The sequence below is a fragment of the Jaculus jaculus genome, chromosome 4 (assembly GCF_020740685.1).
Source record: "Jaculus jaculus isolate mJacJac1 chromosome 4, mJacJac1.mat.Y.cur, whole genome shotgun sequence".
Classification (NCBI taxonomy): domain Eukaryota; kingdom Metazoa; phylum Chordata; class Mammalia; order Rodentia; family Dipodidae; genus Jaculus; species Jaculus jaculus.
In genome coordinates, this window is record NC_059105.1 from 157,236,869 (window position 1) to 157,255,762 (window position 18,894).

Below are 18,894 nucleotides of genomic sequence, written 5' to 3' on the forward strand. Positions count from 1 at the left end.
ATGCTAAGCAGTTCAAATAAGAACTTACAGAATCCCAGTACTACCCAACACTTGGGAGACACAGGCAGGAGAATCTCCGTGAGTTCAAGGCCAGCCTGGGCTAGAGCAAGGCCCTACCCCGAAAAACCAAATAAAAATAAAAATAATGCAGATGATGTATGGAGCCCAGAAACCTAGGATGATGACTCACTTGGTGATGATGAGAATGTGCTCAGAGGAGGGAAATGGTTAAAGTTTATGGGCGGCTCTGTATTTGGCCTGAACTGGGCACAACAACCAATATAATCTGACCATAGTAATGAAGCTTTGGTTACTGGCAGGAAGCCTTGTACCTAGTTAAGGTACAAACAAGCAGCTAGTTGATCAGCTGTGGAGGTTAAGTTCCATGAGCCTCACTTGCATTTATCTGTAAATACTGATCAGGTCACACTGTTGGAGTTGCCAGAACCTGTTCCAGGAGCTGCTCAATTTGCTAATCACTCTTGTTATAGCCAGTGCTCAAATTCTTAAGAAATTCTCCTCTATTCATGACAGACAGTGACCCTCAAGTCTACTCTCAAGTGGGATCTGACACTGCTAGCTTTGTAGCTGAAGCAGCAAAAAGGCAAGAGGGAGCTGTAAGTGACTCCACCGCTGGTCTATCGCAGCTGCCTCGAAGCAGACATGAGCCAGAGCTGCTCCACCTCGCTCTCTGTGGGGAGCAGCAGTAATTCCAGGAACCAGCACCATCTCTTTAGGGAAGAGAGTAGCTAACCGCAGAAGTTTTAGGTCCCACATTGGAAAAAGGACACAGTACTACTTTTAGCCTCATGTTGTAAAAAATTTCACTGCAATTAAGACAATTCAGGAGTCAAGCCCTAGAGAGACAGAGTCTTCTGCACTTGTCATGGCCTAACAGGCCCCTCAGGAAAAGCTTTACAAAGAGCTTATTATAGTGCCAATGCAGTAGTCACAAGTCACATTTCCTAAAGCCCACGCAGGATGGGGTAACTCCAAAGTCTCCCACACAGGCCGTGTAGGGATCCAGGCAGGAGCAGAGGCTGCTGACCATTTCAGTGACTCCAGAGAACACGTCTCTTCAGTGCCTTCTCATCACTGGATCTGATGCCCTCAAAGAGCTAGTCTACTCAAGTAAGCGTTCCAAGCAGCTTTTCTGTACATCTCAGCTGCCTCTAGGCGGTTAGCTGCTGAAAGTATGCCCCGGCCTACAATGATGATATCAGAACCTCTTTTGCCAATAACTTCTTGGGGGCTATTGTACTGTTGGCCAAGATGATCTCCTGTAACAAGATAAAGATGATTTAACATAATACAAAACTAGCAGGGGGCTGGAGAAACAGCTTTGTGGTTAATGTGCCTGCCTACAAAACCTAAGGACCCAAGTTCGATTCCCCCGGACCCATATAAGCCAGATGCACAAGGTAGCTTCTGGAGTTCATTTGCAGTGGCTAGAGACCCTGGCACGCCTATTCTCTCAAATTTTTTAAAAGGAAAAAACAAAACAAAACAGGAAGCTGTTGATATGATACCTCTGAATATTATCTAACCAGCTTTATATAAAAATATAATCCTGGCCGGGAGTAGTGGCAAACACCTTTAATTCTAGCACTCGGGAGGCAGAGGTAGGGGGATCATTGTGAGTTCAAGGCTAGCCTGTGACTACTTGAATTCCAGGTCAACCTAGGCTAGAGTGAAAACCTACCTTGGGGGCATGTATGTATGCATGTATGTATGTATCCTTCTGCTTTCTTCCTTCTGTGTAGCAAGTAACACAGAAGGGACAAGACTCATGTGATCAGCCAGAGATAGCCCAAAGGTGGAGTGGAGGCGGGAAGGGAGGAATACTATCCAACTCCTTTTCACTACTGGTTAAGTCTGGAACACTTACAATTCAACTATCAAAGAAAGAAAGAAAGAAAAAGGATGGGAGAGAGCTGGGGAAATGGCTTAGCAGTTAAGGCGTTTGCCTATGAAGCCTAAGGACCCTAGGGTTTATCTGCAGTGGCTACAGGCCCTGGTGCGCCCATTCTCTCTTTCTCTCTGCCTCTGCCCCCAACCCAAATATATAAATCCTTTTTTTTTTTTTTTTTTGAGGTAGCGTTTCACTCTAGTCCAGGCTGACCTGGAATTAGTCACAGGGTAGCCTCGAACTCACAGCAATTTTCCTACCTCTGCCTCCTGAGTGCTGGGATTAAAGACGGTTGCCACCACACCTGGCGTTTTAAAATATTTTATTTTTATTTACTTATTTATTTGACAGAGAAAGGGGGAGAGAGAATGGACGCGCCAGGGCCTCCAAGCCACTGCAAAATGAACTACAGATGCATGCTCCCCCTTGTGCATCTGGCTAACATGGGTCCTGGGGAATCAAACCTGGGTCCTGTGCTTTGCAGGAATATGCCTTAACTGCTAAGCCATCCTTCCAGCCCCCATAAATAAAAAAGGATGGGAGAGATGGCTTAGCGGTTAAGGCACTTGCCTGAAACCTAAGGACCTAGGTTCAGTTCTCCAGGTCCCACGTAATCCAGATGCACAGTGATGCACTGTGCAAGGTTACACGTATCTATAAGGTGGCGCTGGCATCTGGAGTTCCACTGCAGTGGCTGGAGGCCCTGGCGTGCCCATTCTCTCTATCTGCCTCTTCCTCTCTCCATCTGTTGCTCTGAAATAAATAAATAATAAACAAAAGTAAAATAAAAAAGTTCAATAACCAAAAAAGGCCCAGGGCATGGTGGCGCACGCCTTTAATCCCAACACTTGGGAGGCAGAGGTAGGAGGATCGCTGTGAGTTCGAGGCCACCCTGAGACTACACAGCAAATTCCAGGTTAGCCTGGACTACAGTGAAACTACCTCGCAACCCCCCCCAAAGCCCACAGTGAAACTTGGCCTCACCACTATTCCTCTCAGAATCACGACGTCTGCCGTGACCACCTCCTCATCCAGCTACAACCCCAGCAAGTACTCAACCCCTAACCCCTTGATGACTGCTCTGTTCATTATTAATTTATTGTTCTAGAAGCATTGTGTTGACTGGCTTGCTTTATGATGCTTCAAACATTCCTGAATCCTAGGTCCTAACTGTACTATGTGGTGGTGGAACTGTGGCAGCTCACAGTCAGCAGCAGCATGCTCACTTTGCGCAAGGCACTGTGTTAAATCAATGTTTTCCACATCACCCCACCCAGCACTATAGCCACAGCTAGACTCAAGCTGTGCTCTTTCCGCCTTCCAGCTGCTGGAGTTACAGGCATTTGCCACTACGCTCAGCTCTCAATGTTTTTAAAGGTAGCCTTTGAACTTTGTTAGTTAAATAAAACAATACATTGGAGTTGGCAACTTATCTAATAGGGGATGGTAAGAAATAGTTTTATAAACTGAGAAACTTAGTGGTTATAGTTCCATTCTTCAACTTTTAAAGTCTAATTCAGTGAGAAAAAGAGAAGGAAGATAGGTTGAAAAATGTCCAATAACTGATTAGCAACCATCTTTGCACAATAATCAATTTAGGAAATAGCACTGGACTTCATTTCTCTCTCATTCAAAACTGAGCAGCAACAGATGATTGGGCTTCTGCGTGAGAAGGAAAATACTTAGTAGCAGAGGCCAGTAAGTTGAAAAGGAGACATAAAGGGAAGAGAAAGGAAGGGAGGAGGGTACTTAGTAGGTTGATATTGTATATATATAATTACAATGATTGTAATGGGGAAGTAATATGATGGAGAATGGAATTTCAAATGGGAAAGTGTGGGGGTGGGGAGGGAGGGAATTACCATGGGATATATTTTATAATCATGGAAAATGTTAATAAAAATTAAAAAATTAAAAAAAAAAAAAAACAAAAACTGAGCAGCAGCTTACCGAGTCTTACAGAACATCAGGACTAAACCTGTGTGTGCTGGGAAGAGGAAGGTTACTGCTGGAGGCTGAAGTCAGGGCCTCATGCACGAAACACTGCTGAAGTGTCTGTTATGTGTCCAATGAAGTTTGGAAATACGGCAGAACCACAGCTAAACACTGGCACAAAGGAGCGCTGCAAAGTCCTCTGGGAAACAGATGCTTAACTGTGTAGCCTAGGGTTCCCCAAATTTCCTTGAGGACAGAACACCTTTTATTTATTTATTTTGGTTTTTTGAAGCAGGGTCTCGCTCTAGCCCAGGCTAACCTGGAATTCACTGTAGTCTCAGGGTGGCCTTGAACTCATGGCAATCCTCCTACCTCTGCCTCCCGAGTGCTGGGATTAAAGGGGTGTGCTACCACACCCAACTTCAGAATATCTTCTTTAGGCAATATATTTAGAACACCAACTAAGACATGCAAACCTAAAATAGCAATTCTCTGGACAAAGTCAACAAGCAGCTTTCTAAATTTTTACCCTAAAATTAGACTACAGCTGTTTTGCAAATATAGGACATAGTACCACCAGGCCAAAGGGCTGATTCATCATTATTCTAGACTAACTGCTTTTTTAAAAAAATGTTATTTATCTGCAAGAAGAGATAAAGAGTAAGAATGTGATCACCAGGACTTCATGCTGCTTCAAGTGAGCTACAGACACATGCACCACTGTGTGCATCTATCTGGCTTTACGCAGGTACTAGGGAATTGAACCCGAGCTCGCAGGCTTTGCAAGCAAGCACCTCTAACCACTGAGCCACCAAACAAGCCCTGACTACTTTTCTTTAGAAATGTCCTGACAACAAACAATGTTTCACTTTGCCTAACATAGGTAAAAGAACAGCCAGGTGTGGTGGTGCACGTCTTTAATCCCAGCACTTGGGAGGCAGAGGTAGGAGGATCATTGTGAGTTCGAGGCCACCCTGAGACTACATAGTGAATTCCAGGTCAGCCTGGGCTAGAATGAGACACTACCTCGGGGGCGGGGGGGGAATAACAGGTAAAAGAAGTGAGTTTTGGTCTGGAAACATGCCTTAGTGGGTAAGGTGCTTGCCTGCGAAGCCAAGGGACCCAGGTTTGATTCCCTAGTTCCCATGTAAGCCAGATGCACAAGGGGGGAGCATGTGTCTGGAGTTCATTTGCAGTGGTTAGAGGCCCATTCTCTATCTGCCCCTCTCTCTAACAAATGGAAAAAAAGTTGAAAGAAAAAAAAAGAGAGAGAGAGAAGTAGTAGTAGTAAGTCTTGGAAGGGCCCTTGCCAGTGAGTAGACTTACCTCCTGTTTCTAACTGAACTCCTGGAGTCAAGTGAAGAAATTCTGGCTTCATGCTTACTCGGGATCCAGAAATAAAACCAATAACAAATTCACAATGCTCCTCAGCCATTCCAACCTACATGGAATGTAAGAAAGCAATTACACAGGAAAAGCAATCTGCAAAAGTAAAAAACCTATTATCTAGAAAGCAACTTGCTATACTAAAGCTGCATTTTCTCATTGCCTACTATACGTATTAACTCATTCTACCTGAAACGGGCTATCTTAAATACCAATCATGACGAACCACATCTGCTTCATTAAGGTCCTGAGATGACCTTTCCCCAATTCCCCCACTGAACCATGCTTCAGAATATGAAAGTGCTGGGGGCTGGGGAGAGGGCTCAATAGTTAAAGCGCTTGCTTACAAGCCTGCTGACCTGAATTTGATTCCCTAGCACTCACATAAAGTGGGTCGGTCACAAAGTCTACTCCCAACTGGCCTATGGCAATGGGAGGTGGAGCCAGGAGATTCTGGAAGCTCACAGGCCCCCTATACTGGCCTATCCAGCAGCAAAACAAGAGACCCCGTCTCAAAAAGGACTCCGGGCTGGAGAGATGGCTTAGCGGTTAAGCACTTGCCTGTGAAGCCTAAGGACCCCGGTTCGAGGCTCGGTTCCCCAGGTCCCACGTTAGCCAGATGCACAAGGGGGCGCATGTGTCTGGAGTTTGTCTGCAGAGGCTGGAAGCCCTGGCGTGCCCACTCTCTCTCTCTCCATCTGTCTTTCTCTCTGTGTCTGTCGCTCTCAAATAAATAAATAAATAAAAATACTTAAAAAAAAAAAAGGACTGACACCCTGAGGCTGCCCCTGACCCCCACACGTGCATGTGCATGAGTATGCAAACGGTGGGAGGGGCATGGACACATCTAAGATCAAGAAGCTGCAAAATGACTCATCTGTCTCCAAGAGTGAGTGGCTGTGTGTACTGTCATGGGAAAACAGCTCCATTTTCAGAGCTAAAGCTGTCGGCACAGTCCTTCAGCACCTGCTCTTCACTGGTCTCATGTCCGTACTATGACTTCATAGGCTTAGGAGGTCAGCCTGGCTTTCTGATTGGGCTCCTCTCTAAGACTCACATTTTCTACTCTTGGCCCTAGCTACCTCGCCAAACAAGTGACATCCTGCCCTCGAGCCAGACCCGCACTCCCAAAGTGCCAGTACTAGCAGTGACTCCTGACCTGCTTGCTCAGACTTTAGGGATGGAGTTAAATCCGGACCTTAGGGATTCCTGCTAAATCCTTACGAGCTCCTTCTATAATATTTTAATGGCTACGGAAAAAATTTTAAACTTCCATAACATTCTTAAAAATTGCAATAATATTCACCTATAAATCTAATTTATCCACAATTTCAAATTATCACTGTTTGCAGGCCATATGCCTTCATTGTAGAAGAGCCACCGAAACCAAAAGTCTAGGACAAGTTGCTGAGTGGACAGGCTGTCTGTCTGGTACCCTCACTTGGTACTTGTAAGTTTCTGTATTGTGGTGGTTTGATTCAGGTGTCCCCCATAAACTTAGGTGTTGTGAATGCTAGGTCTCCAGCTTATGGATATTTGGGAATTAATGCCTCCTGGAGGGAGTGTATTGTTGGGGGCGGGCTTTTGGGTATTATAGCCAGTTTCCCCTTGCCAGTGTTTGGCATACCCTCCCGTTGCTGTGGTCCACCTTATGTTGGCCAGGGGGTGATGTCCACCCTCTGCTCATGCCATTGTTTTCCCCTGCCATCATGGAGCTTCCCCTTGAGCCTGTAAGCCAAAATAAATCTCTTTTTCCCAGAAGCTGCTCTTGGTTGGGTGATTTCTACCAGCAATGTGAACCGGACCGCAACATGTATGGTTGGGTCTGCTGAGGACTGTCCTCTTGTGGGATGGGCACCTGGAGTTGCTCTCTCTGTCTAATTATTTTATTTTTATTTATTCACTTATTTTTTTTTTGAGGTATGGTCTCACTCTAGCTCAGGCTGACCTGGAATTCACTATGTAGTCTCAGGATGGCCTCAAACTCACAGTGATCCTCCTACCTCTGCCTCCCTAGTGCTGGGATTAAAGGTGTGCACCACCACGCCCAGCTGTATTTTTATTTATTAAAGCAAGAGAGAATGAAAAAGAATCAGCACACAAGGGCCTCTAGCCACTGCAAACGAACTCCAGACACATGCACCACCATATAAATCTTATCCACAATTTTAGATAACTATCCAACTATGCCAAAACTTACCAGAGGAAAATGTAAAGAGGAACTTTTGCTAATTAGGGTAATTATCTATCTCTGTTTTTCATAACCAGTGGCTGGGCGGGGTGGGGCAGGTATATTAATACACAGCCCTGTAAGAACTCTGTGCAGCGGGCGTGGTGGCGCACACCTTTAATCCTCGGGAGGCAGAGGTAGGAGGATCACTGAGTTCAAGGCCACCCTGAGAATCAGAGTGAATTCCAGGTCAGCCTAGGCTAGAGTGAGACCCTACCTTGAAAAACCAAAAAAAAAAAAAAAAAGAACTCTGTGCTCAACACATCTGAAGCCCTCAGTTTCCCATCCAAGTGCAATCAGCATTAAAGACAAAGTAAGTAGAAGCCATATTATGTGGACTGTGGTGGTTTGATTCAGGTGTCCCCCATAAACTTAAGTGTTCTGAATGCTAGGTTCCCAGCTAATGGAGATTTGGGAATTAATGCCTCCTGGAGGGAGTGTATTGTTGGGGGCGGGCTTATGGGCTTTAAAGCCAGTTTCCCCTTGCCAGTGTTTGGCACATTGTCCTGTTGCTGTAGTCCACCTTATGTTGGCCAGGGGGTGATGTCCACCCTCTGCTCATGTCATTGTTTTTCCCTGCCATCATGGAGCTTCCCCTCGAGCCTGTAAGCCAAAATAAATCTCTTTTTCCCAGAAGCTGCTCTTGTTTGGGTGATTTCTACCAGCAATGCGAACCGGACTGCAACAGTGGACTGTTGCCACGAAATGTGCAGCTCTGTTAGACTCAAGATTCTGCAAAACTGCCCAAGAAGTCTATTTCATCTTCATTTTCAGCACTTGGTGAGAGGAAATAAGCAATTAACTGAAAGGTAGCTATTAAGTAGATATGCAACTGGCTTAATGTATTGGTGTACAATTAAAATCCCTTAAGTGTTTACAAGATATAAAATGCTATTAACTATCAGAGAATTCTTTCAACTGGTGTTAATGTCACGCTCTTAGCTGAGTTTCTTTTTTGAGGGTGTGTAGCTCAGATGAAGGGTTTTTCTTACCCAAGAGCATACAGTAATAGCTCTGGCCTTCTCCACCCAGCACCCATCACTTACTGCTGCTTTGGTGTAGTCCCCAGTGGCCAAGGAGCCGGCAGAGCTCATTTCTGCAATGAGCAGGCAGCCCCGATGCAAAGGCAGGCCCACTTCCTGCAGGCCTTTCACGACGCCTGAGCCTGGCACCACATGGGCATTTACCAGATCTGCCCAGGAAGCTATTTTAAAGATACCACCTAAGGAAGAAAAAAGGTATTTACCATTTTCAAAGAAAAAAATGTTAATCTTTCCCAACCAACTGAAATTTACCTATCTACTTTGTGAGAGGTCACAATGAGAAAAATTTCTTTCAAGTTCTGCACGTGCTTTATCAGGAAAACTTCTAAGACTCAGCTTTTTAAAGCGGTGACCACCAATGAAGCTCACGCAGTTAGAAAGATAAGCATTTACTGTGCTTAAAGACACCAGTGACCTCCTAAAATTATCTTAAAGGTAACAAACAGATTTTCACACCTCCCTCCCCAGGAATCTCTCAACTTTAAATATTGCTACATGTTCCTTAGCTTACCTTAGTTTTTTGGTATAAAGGTACACGTGTACATTTTATAAGTTAAATAAAACCCCCGACCTTTGAAAAAGCAACATGCAAGCATGAAGAAAGGTTACAAAGCTCTCACTGTAGTCTACAGTCATTAAGCTCAACTGAGCTACGCAATATATCAATGGCAGGTTATCTTTAGCACGTGAAGATGGTCACTTCTGCAAGAAATAGCTTGGGACTATGCATGCATTAAGAAGTCACTCAAAGGTTGGAGAATGGTTAAGGAACTTGCCTGAGAAGCCTAAGGACTGAGGTTCGACTTCCTAGAACCCATGTAAGCTAGATGCACATGGTGGCACATGATTCTGGAGTTTGTTTGCTGTGGCTAGAGGCCCTGGTGTGCCCATTCTCTAATAAATAGATTTAAAAAATTTAAATACATTTTTAAAAAGTCACTCAAAAATGTCTGTTAAGCTAGAGCAAGACCCTATCTTGAAAAACAAAACAAAACAAAAGCCTATGTTAATAATGTGGCAAAATATGTTACAATGGGCTGGAGAGATGGGTCAGCAGTTAAAGACACTAGCCTGGTTTGATTCCCCAGGACCCACATAAGCCAGATGCACAAGGTGGCATATGCATCTGGAGTTCATTCGCAGTGGCTGGTTGGAGGCCCTAGTGTGTCCATTCTTTCTATTTGCCTCTCTCACTCTCTCCCTCTCTCCCCCTCTGTCTAGTAAATAAAATAAATAAAAAATGTTTTTAAAAAATGTTACAAGGTTAAGAGAAAGTATAAGGTTATGTGCAGTGTGAGCATGTATCTGTGGAAGTTTCCATGGAAACACAGGCAGGACTAAGAGTATCTTTCCCAACCTACACGTGCTGTTTCATGTCTCCATGTGATAACTGTTTTAAAGTGTGCATGTATTGGGGGGAGGGGGGCTATCAACAGATCTTTTGCCACTTTTTTTTTTTGTGGTTTTTCTAGCCCAGGTTAACCTGGAATTCAGGTGGCCTCAAACTAACAGTGATCCTCCTACCCATGTCTCTTGAGTACTGGGATTAAAGGCATGGGCTACCATGCCCAGCTTATATTGCTTTTTAATCATTTATTTGCAATTTTCAGTCAAGGCCAAAATCTATTATTTTTGCCTGCCTAGAGCCCACACACACTTCTTTTGGTATCAGCTCACCCATTTTCTTTCAGGGAATTAACGTTTGCAGGAGCAGGTATATTCCCCAGGCCAGCTAAATGTAGGGAGTCTATACCTGGGCGAAAGGGACTGGTTCATGGTGAGCTCATGGATTTGTCTACCTGAGAAACAAGTCAAAAAAGAAAGCAGAGGTGGGAAATGGAAAGTAATTACCGCAACATCACTTGGCACATCACTGGGTCCAACCACAGCTGACAGCCTGTTCCCTGGCTAGACCTTCAGCTATGTGAACAGATACATCTTTTTTCCTTCAGCAATTAAAGCTAGATTTCTAATTCTTGTAGATTTCTCAATGAGGTACTTACCTTCATACTGCTTTTTTACTGTATTTCCTATATCAGCAAACTTCCTGTCTTCAAATATTAAGAACTCATGGCGTTTTGCCAGAGCTGTCAACTCCTTCGTCACATCTGGGGTAAAATCATCCAGAATATCTACATGAGTCTTGAGCATGCAAATGCTGGGTCCTAAGGCATCTGCAAGCTGCAACAGCTCTCTGGCCTCTGAGACATCTGCAGACAGACACAGATTGGTCTCCTTCTTTTGCATAAGCCTAAGAAGCCTTGCGGCCATGCGGTGGATCCCAGGCAGCTCTGCGCGTGCTCCAAAGCTGAGTTCTTGAGGTGCCTTCTTTTCAGGAGAGAGAGAACCATTATGATGCGATGACGTGAAAACATTCTCCTCAATGAATCTCTTCACTCTCGCAACCATCTCAGCATCAATCTTTTTCTGCTGCTCAAGAACCTCTAGCACCTGGGACAACGTGCACACTGAGTGCAGGCGGATCCCGCGGGCCCGCAGCTCGTCCCGGCCTCCCTGCTCGCGGTCTAGCAGGACTATGGCGTCGGTCACCTTTAGGCCCTCCTTCCGAAGCACCTCAACAGTTTCCAAAATACTAGAGCCGCTGGTGACAACATCTTCAATGACTAGACAGGTTTCTCCAGGATTAACAGCTCCTTCTACAAGACGTTTAGTACCTAGACAAGAAAAACTGTTGATTCATATATGTATGTTATGTGTGTGTATGTTTCAGATGTTGTAGCCAATTCAAGATGTACTTTGGAGTATTAACTTTAATGTACTTATGAAGAGATAGATGATCTTATTTTCTGATCTACTTTGGGATACTTTATGTGCCATGATGACTGTTTTATTCAATGCTCTCTGTACTGTCAAATTGCCAGCTATATAGTATTTACATTAAAATGAGAAGATTATTTTACAATGTAAATAAGCATCAGTTAATGTGTTTTATAATCAAGTATGGGATTCCTTAAAGCAAATTCCACTTAATTAAGCAGTTACAAAATAAAGCATCATCGGTGAAATCCCAGCATCATCAATGAAATAATTCCTTTTTCCAATCAATCTATGTCAAGTTCATCACTCAGGATCAGGTGAACAGTATCTTTTAAAATACAAGTTCAAAGGTGAGTGTGGTAGTGTATACTTATAACACTAGCACTTAGGAAGCTGAGACAAGACGATGGTCACAAGTTTGAGGCCAGAATACGCAGAGTATCAGGCCAGCCAAGACAGTATAGTGAGATCCTGCCTCAAAAAACAACTAAGGAGGGTGGGTAAAGGGAAAGGCATGAAAGAGAAGGGGTGAGGCTCAAATGAAATTAAAGGTGGTATGAGTAAGCCATATGGAAACCTACTTTTTGTTAGATAAATTATTTTTATTTATTTGAGACACAGACAAACAAATAATGAGTATGGGCATGACAGTGCCACTTTTTGCATCTGGCTTTATTTAAGCACTGGGGAATCAAACCCAGGCTTTCAGGCTTTTGCAAGTGAAGGCCTTTAACCACTGAACTATCATTCCAGCCCAATGTATAAAATTTAAGCCATAGGTTGTTACAGGAAAAACCCTAGTGTCAGGGATAAGAAACTTCCCAATCAGTTGTTGGTCAGGGAGGCCCATGATGTCCCCCAAAAAACAATATAAGTGACTGCCAACACTCTTGGTTGCCCATCAGAACGAGAATGTAATTACTTCTGAAGACACCACTTGGGAGGCTGAACTGGAGAGATGGCTTGGTGATTAAGGTGCTTGCCTGTAAAGGCTAAGGTCCCAGGTTTGAGTCCCCAGTACCCATGTAAGCACTGTGAGTTTGAGCCTGAAACTACATAGTGAATTCCAGATCAGCCTGGGCTAGAGTGAGACCCTACCTTGAAAAACCAAAACAATAATAATCCAGATGAGAGGTATTTTTTTTAAATTTATTTATTTATTTGAGAGCAACAGACACAGAGAGAGAGACAGATAGAGGGGGAGAGAGAGAATGGGTGCGCCAGGGCTTCCAGCCTCTGCAAACGAACTCCAGACGCGTGCGCCCCCTTGTGCATCTGGCTAACGTGGGACCTGGGGAACCGAGCCTCGAACCGGGGTCCTTAGGCTTCACAGGCAAGCGCTTAACTGCTAAGCCATCTCTCCAGCCCAGATGAGAGGTATTTTAAGTCCTCAGAGCCTATTAATATAACTTTACAAATTTTAACTAGATATACTTCTCTACCCTCAAGCCCCACTACAGACTACTTTCAGATAACCTATAAAATATAAGTAACTCTGGCTGCAGACTTTATAAATCTGTGTGTGCTCATATGGGCAGATGCATGTGGAGACCACAGATATTGTTCCTCAGGAGGCATCCATCTTTTATGAGACAAAGTCTCTCCCTGGGCTAGAGTTCACCAGGTAGGCTAGACTGGCTGGCCAGCAAGCCCCAGGGACCGACCTGTCTCTGCTTCCCAAGTGCTAAGATTACAAGCATGTGTGACCATGCTCAGTTGTTTTTTTTAATGTGGGTCTTGGGAATCAAACTCAGGTCCTCATGCTTGCTATGCAAGCACTTGACCCACTGAGCTCTCTCTCCAGCCCCTAGAATCATTTACTTTTTATTTACTTATTTATTTAGGTTTTTGGAGGTGAGGTCTCACTCTAGCTCAGGCTGACCTGGAATTCACTATGTAGTCTCCCTGAACTTACGGAAATCCTCCTACCCACACTTCTCAAATGATAGAATTAAAAGCATGTGAGCTGGGCTTGGTGGCGCATGCCTTTAATCCCAGCACTCGGGAGGCAGAGGTAGGAGGATCACCGTCAGTTCAAGGCCACCCTGAGTCTACATAGTAAACTCCAGGTCAGCCTGGGCTAGAGTGAGACCCTACCTCAAAAAAACAAACCAAAAAAAAAAAAAAAATTAAAGGCATGTGCTACCACATCCTGCCTACTTACTCACTTCAAAACAAACAGAATAGACAGGCATTTTTCCCTATTTATTTTTGCATGTGTGGGCACACAGGTATATGGTATGCATGTATGGAGACCAGAGGTTGATGTTGAGTGTCTTTCTCAGTTATTTTCCACCTTATTCGTTAGCACTGGGTCTTTTGCTGAATCCAGAGCTCAATAATTAGGCAAGACTAGCTGGCCAGCAAGCAAGGAGCTGCCCATCTCTGCCTCCTCAGGCTGGGATTATAAGCATGCACTGTCATGCCTGGTATACACAGGTGTTAGAGATCTGAACTCAGGTAGGTCATGTTGGTATGGCAAGCACTTTACCCACTGAGCCAACTCCCCAGCCCCTTGCCATCTTCTTGGGAATAATCTTTGACCTTTTACATTTCTTTTCTCAGTTCCTTTCCTCCCCTTGATGAATTTAAACGTATTTTAGATAAAATGGGCTGGAGATATGGCTTAGCAGTTAAGGCGCTTGCCTGCAAAGTCTAAGGATGACCCATGTTCGACTTTCCAGATCCCATGTAAGTCAGATGCACAAAGGTTAGGTAGGTGCAAGGTTGCACATACCCACCAGGTGGTGCAAGCATCTGGAGCTCAACTGCAGTGGCTGAGGCCCTGGATGCCAATTCCCCCCATTTCACTAAAAAATAAAATGTTTTAGATAAAACAAGACAGAGTACTTATAGGTATGCTGAAAAATAAATTTCATTCTAGAAAGATTTTTAAACATATAATAGAGGTGCTTTCTTTATGGGTAGATATTGAGATATTTTAACACTGTGACTTTAAGCAACAAAAACAATTCATCTTGTTACTTATAATGATAATTTCAAACAAAGGTACACAAAATAATGAACTACTTAAAAAACTTAACCCTTAAAAATCTCAACACTGGGCTGGAGAGATGGCTTAGCGGTTAAGCACTTGTCTGTGAAGCCTAAGGACCCCGGTTCGAGGCTCGGTTCCCCAGGTCCCACGTTAGCCAGATGCACAAGGGGGTGTACGCATCTGGAGTTCATTTACAGAGGCTGGAAGCCCTGGCGCGCCCATTCTCTCTCTCTCCCTCTATCTGTCTTTCTCTCTGTGTCTGTTGCTCTCAAATAAATAAATAAAAAAATTAAAAAAAAAAATCTCAACACTTGGGATGAAGATATGGCTCAGAGGTTAAGGAAGGCACTTGCCTGCAAAATCTAACAACCCGGGTTCAATTCCCCAGTACCCATGTAAAGCCAGATGCATAGTGAAGCATGCATCTGAAGTTCATCAGCAGGGGCTAGAGGCCCTGGTGCGCCCATTCATTTTTTTTTTTTTTTTATTTAAGAGAAAGAAAGAGAGAGAATGGGCGCACCAGGGCCTCTAGTCACTGCAGATAAAACTCCAGATTCATGTGCCACCTTGTGCATCTGGCTTACGTGGGTCCTGGGGAATCAAATTTGGCCCCTTTGGCTTTGCAGGCAAGTGTCTTAACCACTAAGCTTTTTCTTCAGCCATCCTCCCTCATTCATCCTTTCAATCTCTCTCTGCATGCAAATAAATTAAATAAAATTTAAAAAAAACAAAACTCAACACTTAAAAAAAAATTATGGGGCTGGAGAGATGGTTTAGCAGTTAAGGCACAGCTTGTGAAGCCTAAGGATGCAGGCTTGATTCCCCAGTACCCAGGTAAGCCAGATGCACAAGGTGAAGCAGTGGCAAAAGGCTCTGGCATGGCCACTCTCTCTTTACCTGCCTCTTTCTCTCACTCCCTTCTTCCCCCCACAATTTTTAGAGGCAAATCCAAGAAATTCCATGTGTTAGCATGAACTGTTTTCTGCATGTGTGTGTGGTGTGCATGCACACATGCGCGTATGTGTGTAAGGAGTCCAGAGTCAACAATGTGTGTCTTCCTTAATCACTTTACTTTTTATTTTTGAAACAGGATCTCTTACTAGACCTAGAACTCACTCCTGTATGTGCTCCAAGATGCCACAGGCATGCCACCACACCCAGCACTGATGACCCAGAACTCACTTTGTATCCCAGGCTGGCAATGAACTCATGGAGATCCTCTTATCAGCCTTCTCACTCATGGTTGGGATTAAAGGTGTTTACCACACCTATCTTCCCGATATTTTTAGAATAATTTTTAGGTTTTAAAAGCAAACCCAGGGCTGGAGAGATGGCTTAGTGGTTAAGGCGTTTGCCTGCAAAGCCAAAAGACCCAGGTTTGATTCCCTAGTACCTACATAAGCCAGATGCACAAGGTGACACATGCATCTTGAGTTTGTGTGCAGTGGCTAAAGACCCTGGTGCACCCAGTATCTTTCTCAAATAAATTTAAAGAAAAATTCAATCTTTATAACAGCAAGGTCTCTTAATAACCTATTGTCATGGACCCACAAAAGTATCTCCAAACAAGTAAATGTAGCATTACGAGAGTAATTTTTTTCTTTGCTCTTTATGCATTTCAATGTAAATATGCTGGGAAAGTATGTACTGTTAGCACACTCTGCTGAGGAGGGAAAAACCAATACAAATGTCGGGTTTACAACACATGCAAAAAGCACTTTTCCCCTCACTGCCCAAACACCACAATGCATTTCAGGCCTGGCCTCTAAAGGAAGGTGATTTCTATCAGCAGTTAACAAATTCCGCATAACAACTTAAAAGGACTTCTGGAGAATATTCAAATTAGTGCACTAAAACATTAAGGCATAGGACATAAGGGCAAAAAAATTCTAACAGATTACATGTTAACTTAAGGGGAATGCTACTTTTATTTTACCATAATCCTTGGTTTCTTTTCTTCTAATGAGCATCGGAATTTGATTGGTTGAACAGATAACTGTAGCCAGTGGCAGAGCTGTGTATGGCACTCCACAGACAGTGTCAAAACTGATGCCTGCATTTTGGGCAGTGTGGAATAAGATATCTGCAACCTGGAAGAAATGAACACATAAACTTCCTGTCATTATTACTACCTTAGATGCCATATAACCATGTAACATTAAAGATGGGAAAGAACCCAGAGAGGATTTCATTTATTCATACATACATATAAACACATACACTTTATATATATATATATATATATATATATATGTGTGTGTGTGTATGTGTGTGTGTGTGTGTGTGTGTATGTATGTATATTCTCCTATAAGACTTTTGAAATAAGGTCTCAAACTGGCCTCAAACTAGTGGCAATCCTCCTGCTTCAACCTCCCCAGCGCTGGGCTCACAAGTAAGTGACATCATGCCTAACTTCTTACCCCTGTACTTCTATTTAAAAACCTAGCACTTAGAAAGATGGCTTAGCAGTCAAGGCGCTTGCTTGCGAAGCCTAAGAACTCATGTTCAAATCTCCAGGTCCCACATAAGCCAGAAGCACAGTGACACAAGTGCACAATGTTGCACATGTGCATCTGAAATTTGTTTGCAGTGACTGAAGGCCCTGGTGCACCCATTCTCTCCCCTCTCATAAATAATAATTTAAAAAAAAACATGAATAGTTTTGATTTGCAAAGGATAAAATTCCTTATACTAAAAATATTAACATATCCTAGAACCTTTACATCACTATTTTTAGTGAATACACTTGGAATCCAAGTGTTGTTAGTGACTTATTATTTGCCTGCCCCCATTAGAAGGGGAAGGGCTGAGGCATGTATTTCAGTGGCACAGCACTTTGTCTATTGCACTCAGGCCTGGCCTTCAATCTCAGTAATGTGCACTCCCACATGCTTGCACATGCACACACTCAGCTATGAAAGTTGGACAATTTTGATAGTTCTTTTCTTGTGGGTTTTTTCTGAGGTAGGGTCTTACATTAGCCCAGGCTGGCCTCGAACTCAACAGCAGTCCTCCTACCTCTGCCTCCCGAGTGCTAGGATTAAAGACTTGTGGCATTAGGTCTTGCTGATAGTTTGCAAATTCACATTTTCACTCCACTACCTTCACTGCAACACACATTTCTGCCTGAACGCTGTTGCAGATCTCACTATCATGGCTACATGCATACAAACTAAATGTTTAACTATAAATTCATATTTTTCCTCATGATTAGTTCTTCTGCATGATCATTTTGGAGCGCATATAAAAAAATGTAACTTGTAAATTTTATTTTATAAAAACTATACAAGCCTGGCAAGGTGGCGCATGCCTTTAATCCCAGCGCTGGGGAGGCGGAGACAGAGGTAGGGGGATCACCGTGAGTTCGAGGTCACCCTGAGAATACAGAGTGAATTCCAGGTCAGCCTGGGCTAGAGCGAGACCCTACCTCAAAAAAATCAAACACAAAACAACAAAAAATACAAGCAGATTGTGAGTTAATTACTTTGTGAGATAAATGTTTACCCTTCCCCTCCACTTAAATATTATATACATATAAATATTATATATAAATATGTAAAACTAGTTTAACATTACTTATTATTAGGAAGTTAAAGGCTGGCACATATTCTATTGCTTTGTATGGGGTGTGAATACTGAAAAAGTCCTATTCACATAAAGAAGCTAATGTAATGCCGGGCGTGGTGGAGCACGCCTTTAATCCCAGCACTGGGGAGGCAGAGGTAGGAGGATCACCGTGAGTTCGAAGCCACCTTGAGACTACACTGGGCTAGGGAGAGACCCTCTCTGGAAAACGAGTATTTAACCAGCTACTATTGAATTCTACACCCACCCGGCCGCCTGTCCCTTTCTTCCCCAAGTCTAACTTAGCTACTTCTGAGGTTAAACGCACAGATGTCCTCCAGAACGCTTCTGGACTGGGGCAAAGCACGCGTCCAGCCACCCCCAGAACTGCGCAAGCGCGGAAGAGCCCGACAGGCCCCGCCTCTCTTCCCCGGACGCCCGCCCGCCCGCAGGCTCCCCTTTCCCGCCACCCATCGCGAACCGCACCTGGCTGAGAAGACGAGGCCGAGACACGATGCCTCGCAAGTCGATATACACCGGGGAGCGGAGCCCGCTCTTCAGCACGAAGTTCCCGAACTTGAAAGCCTGCGCGTCGTACAGACCCGTGACCAGAGGCTCCAGAGCAGCGGCATCGGCCGCCATGACGGTACCGCTCCAGTCCGCTGAGCACTGCTCGGACGTGCGGCCGCCGGCGTCCCCGCGACGTCACCGGAAGGCCCGCCCCCTTCCGCCGCCCTGCTTCCTGATTGGCTGTATATCCCAGAACCGCTGCATTAAAGCCCAGAGCCTGGGTACCTCCTGCTCGGTTTCTGGAGCTCAGGGACTTGTGTTTCTCCTCAGCGGAGAAGTTCTTGGGGGCATCGATCGTGACTCCAGTTCTTTTATGAACTAAGGGGTGGGAGGAGAGTTTAGAAAGTTAAGATTGATCACTCCTGGTGCTCTCTCAGGGGATGATACTGCCCATCTGAAAATCCAAGCAATATTTGGCTTAGCTGGATGTGGTGGTGCACCCCTGCAGCCCCAGCTTGGGAAAGATCACTTACACCAGAGA

The 18,894-nt window shown here is 44.2% G+C and overlaps 1 protein-coding gene across 1 annotated transcript; it reads right to left on the reverse strand.

Moving 5' to 3' along the window:
• Positions 1-796: 796 nt before the first annotated feature.
• On the reverse strand, positions 797-18,529 carry Umps (uridine monophosphate synthetase). Its single transcript, XM_004671721.3, has 6 exons — positions 18,330-18,529; positions 16,216-16,369; positions 10,507-11,178; positions 8,507-8,682; positions 5,171-5,285; positions 797-1,280 (listed from the first exon to the last, which is right to left on the reverse strand). Exons 1-6 carry the CDS (start codon positions 18,483-18,485, stop codon positions 1,111-1,113), a joined length of 1,443 nt encoding a protein of 480 aa, XP_004671778.2. The 5' UTR covers positions 18,486-18,529; the 3' UTR covers positions 797-1,110.
• Between the last annotated feature and the right edge of the window lie 365 nt (positions 18,530-18,894).

What these genes read in the sequence shown, in the direction of transcription:
- Umps (XM_004671721.3), bottom strand. Translation starts at nt 18,485, where the DNA reads ATGGCGGCCGATGCCGCTGCTCTGGAGCCTCTGGTCACGGGTCTGTAC. An exon ending in AAAAGAAACCAAGGATTATG is followed by an intron (nt 11,179 to 16,215) that starts GTAAAATAAAAG and finishes TTTCTTGTCTAG; the next exon opens with GTACTAAACGTCTTGTAGAA. An exon ending in AGTAAAAAAGCAGTATGAAG is followed by an intron (nt 8,683 to 10,506) that starts GTAAGTACCTCA and finishes TTTCTTCCTTAG; the next exon opens with GTGGTATCTTTAAAATAGCT.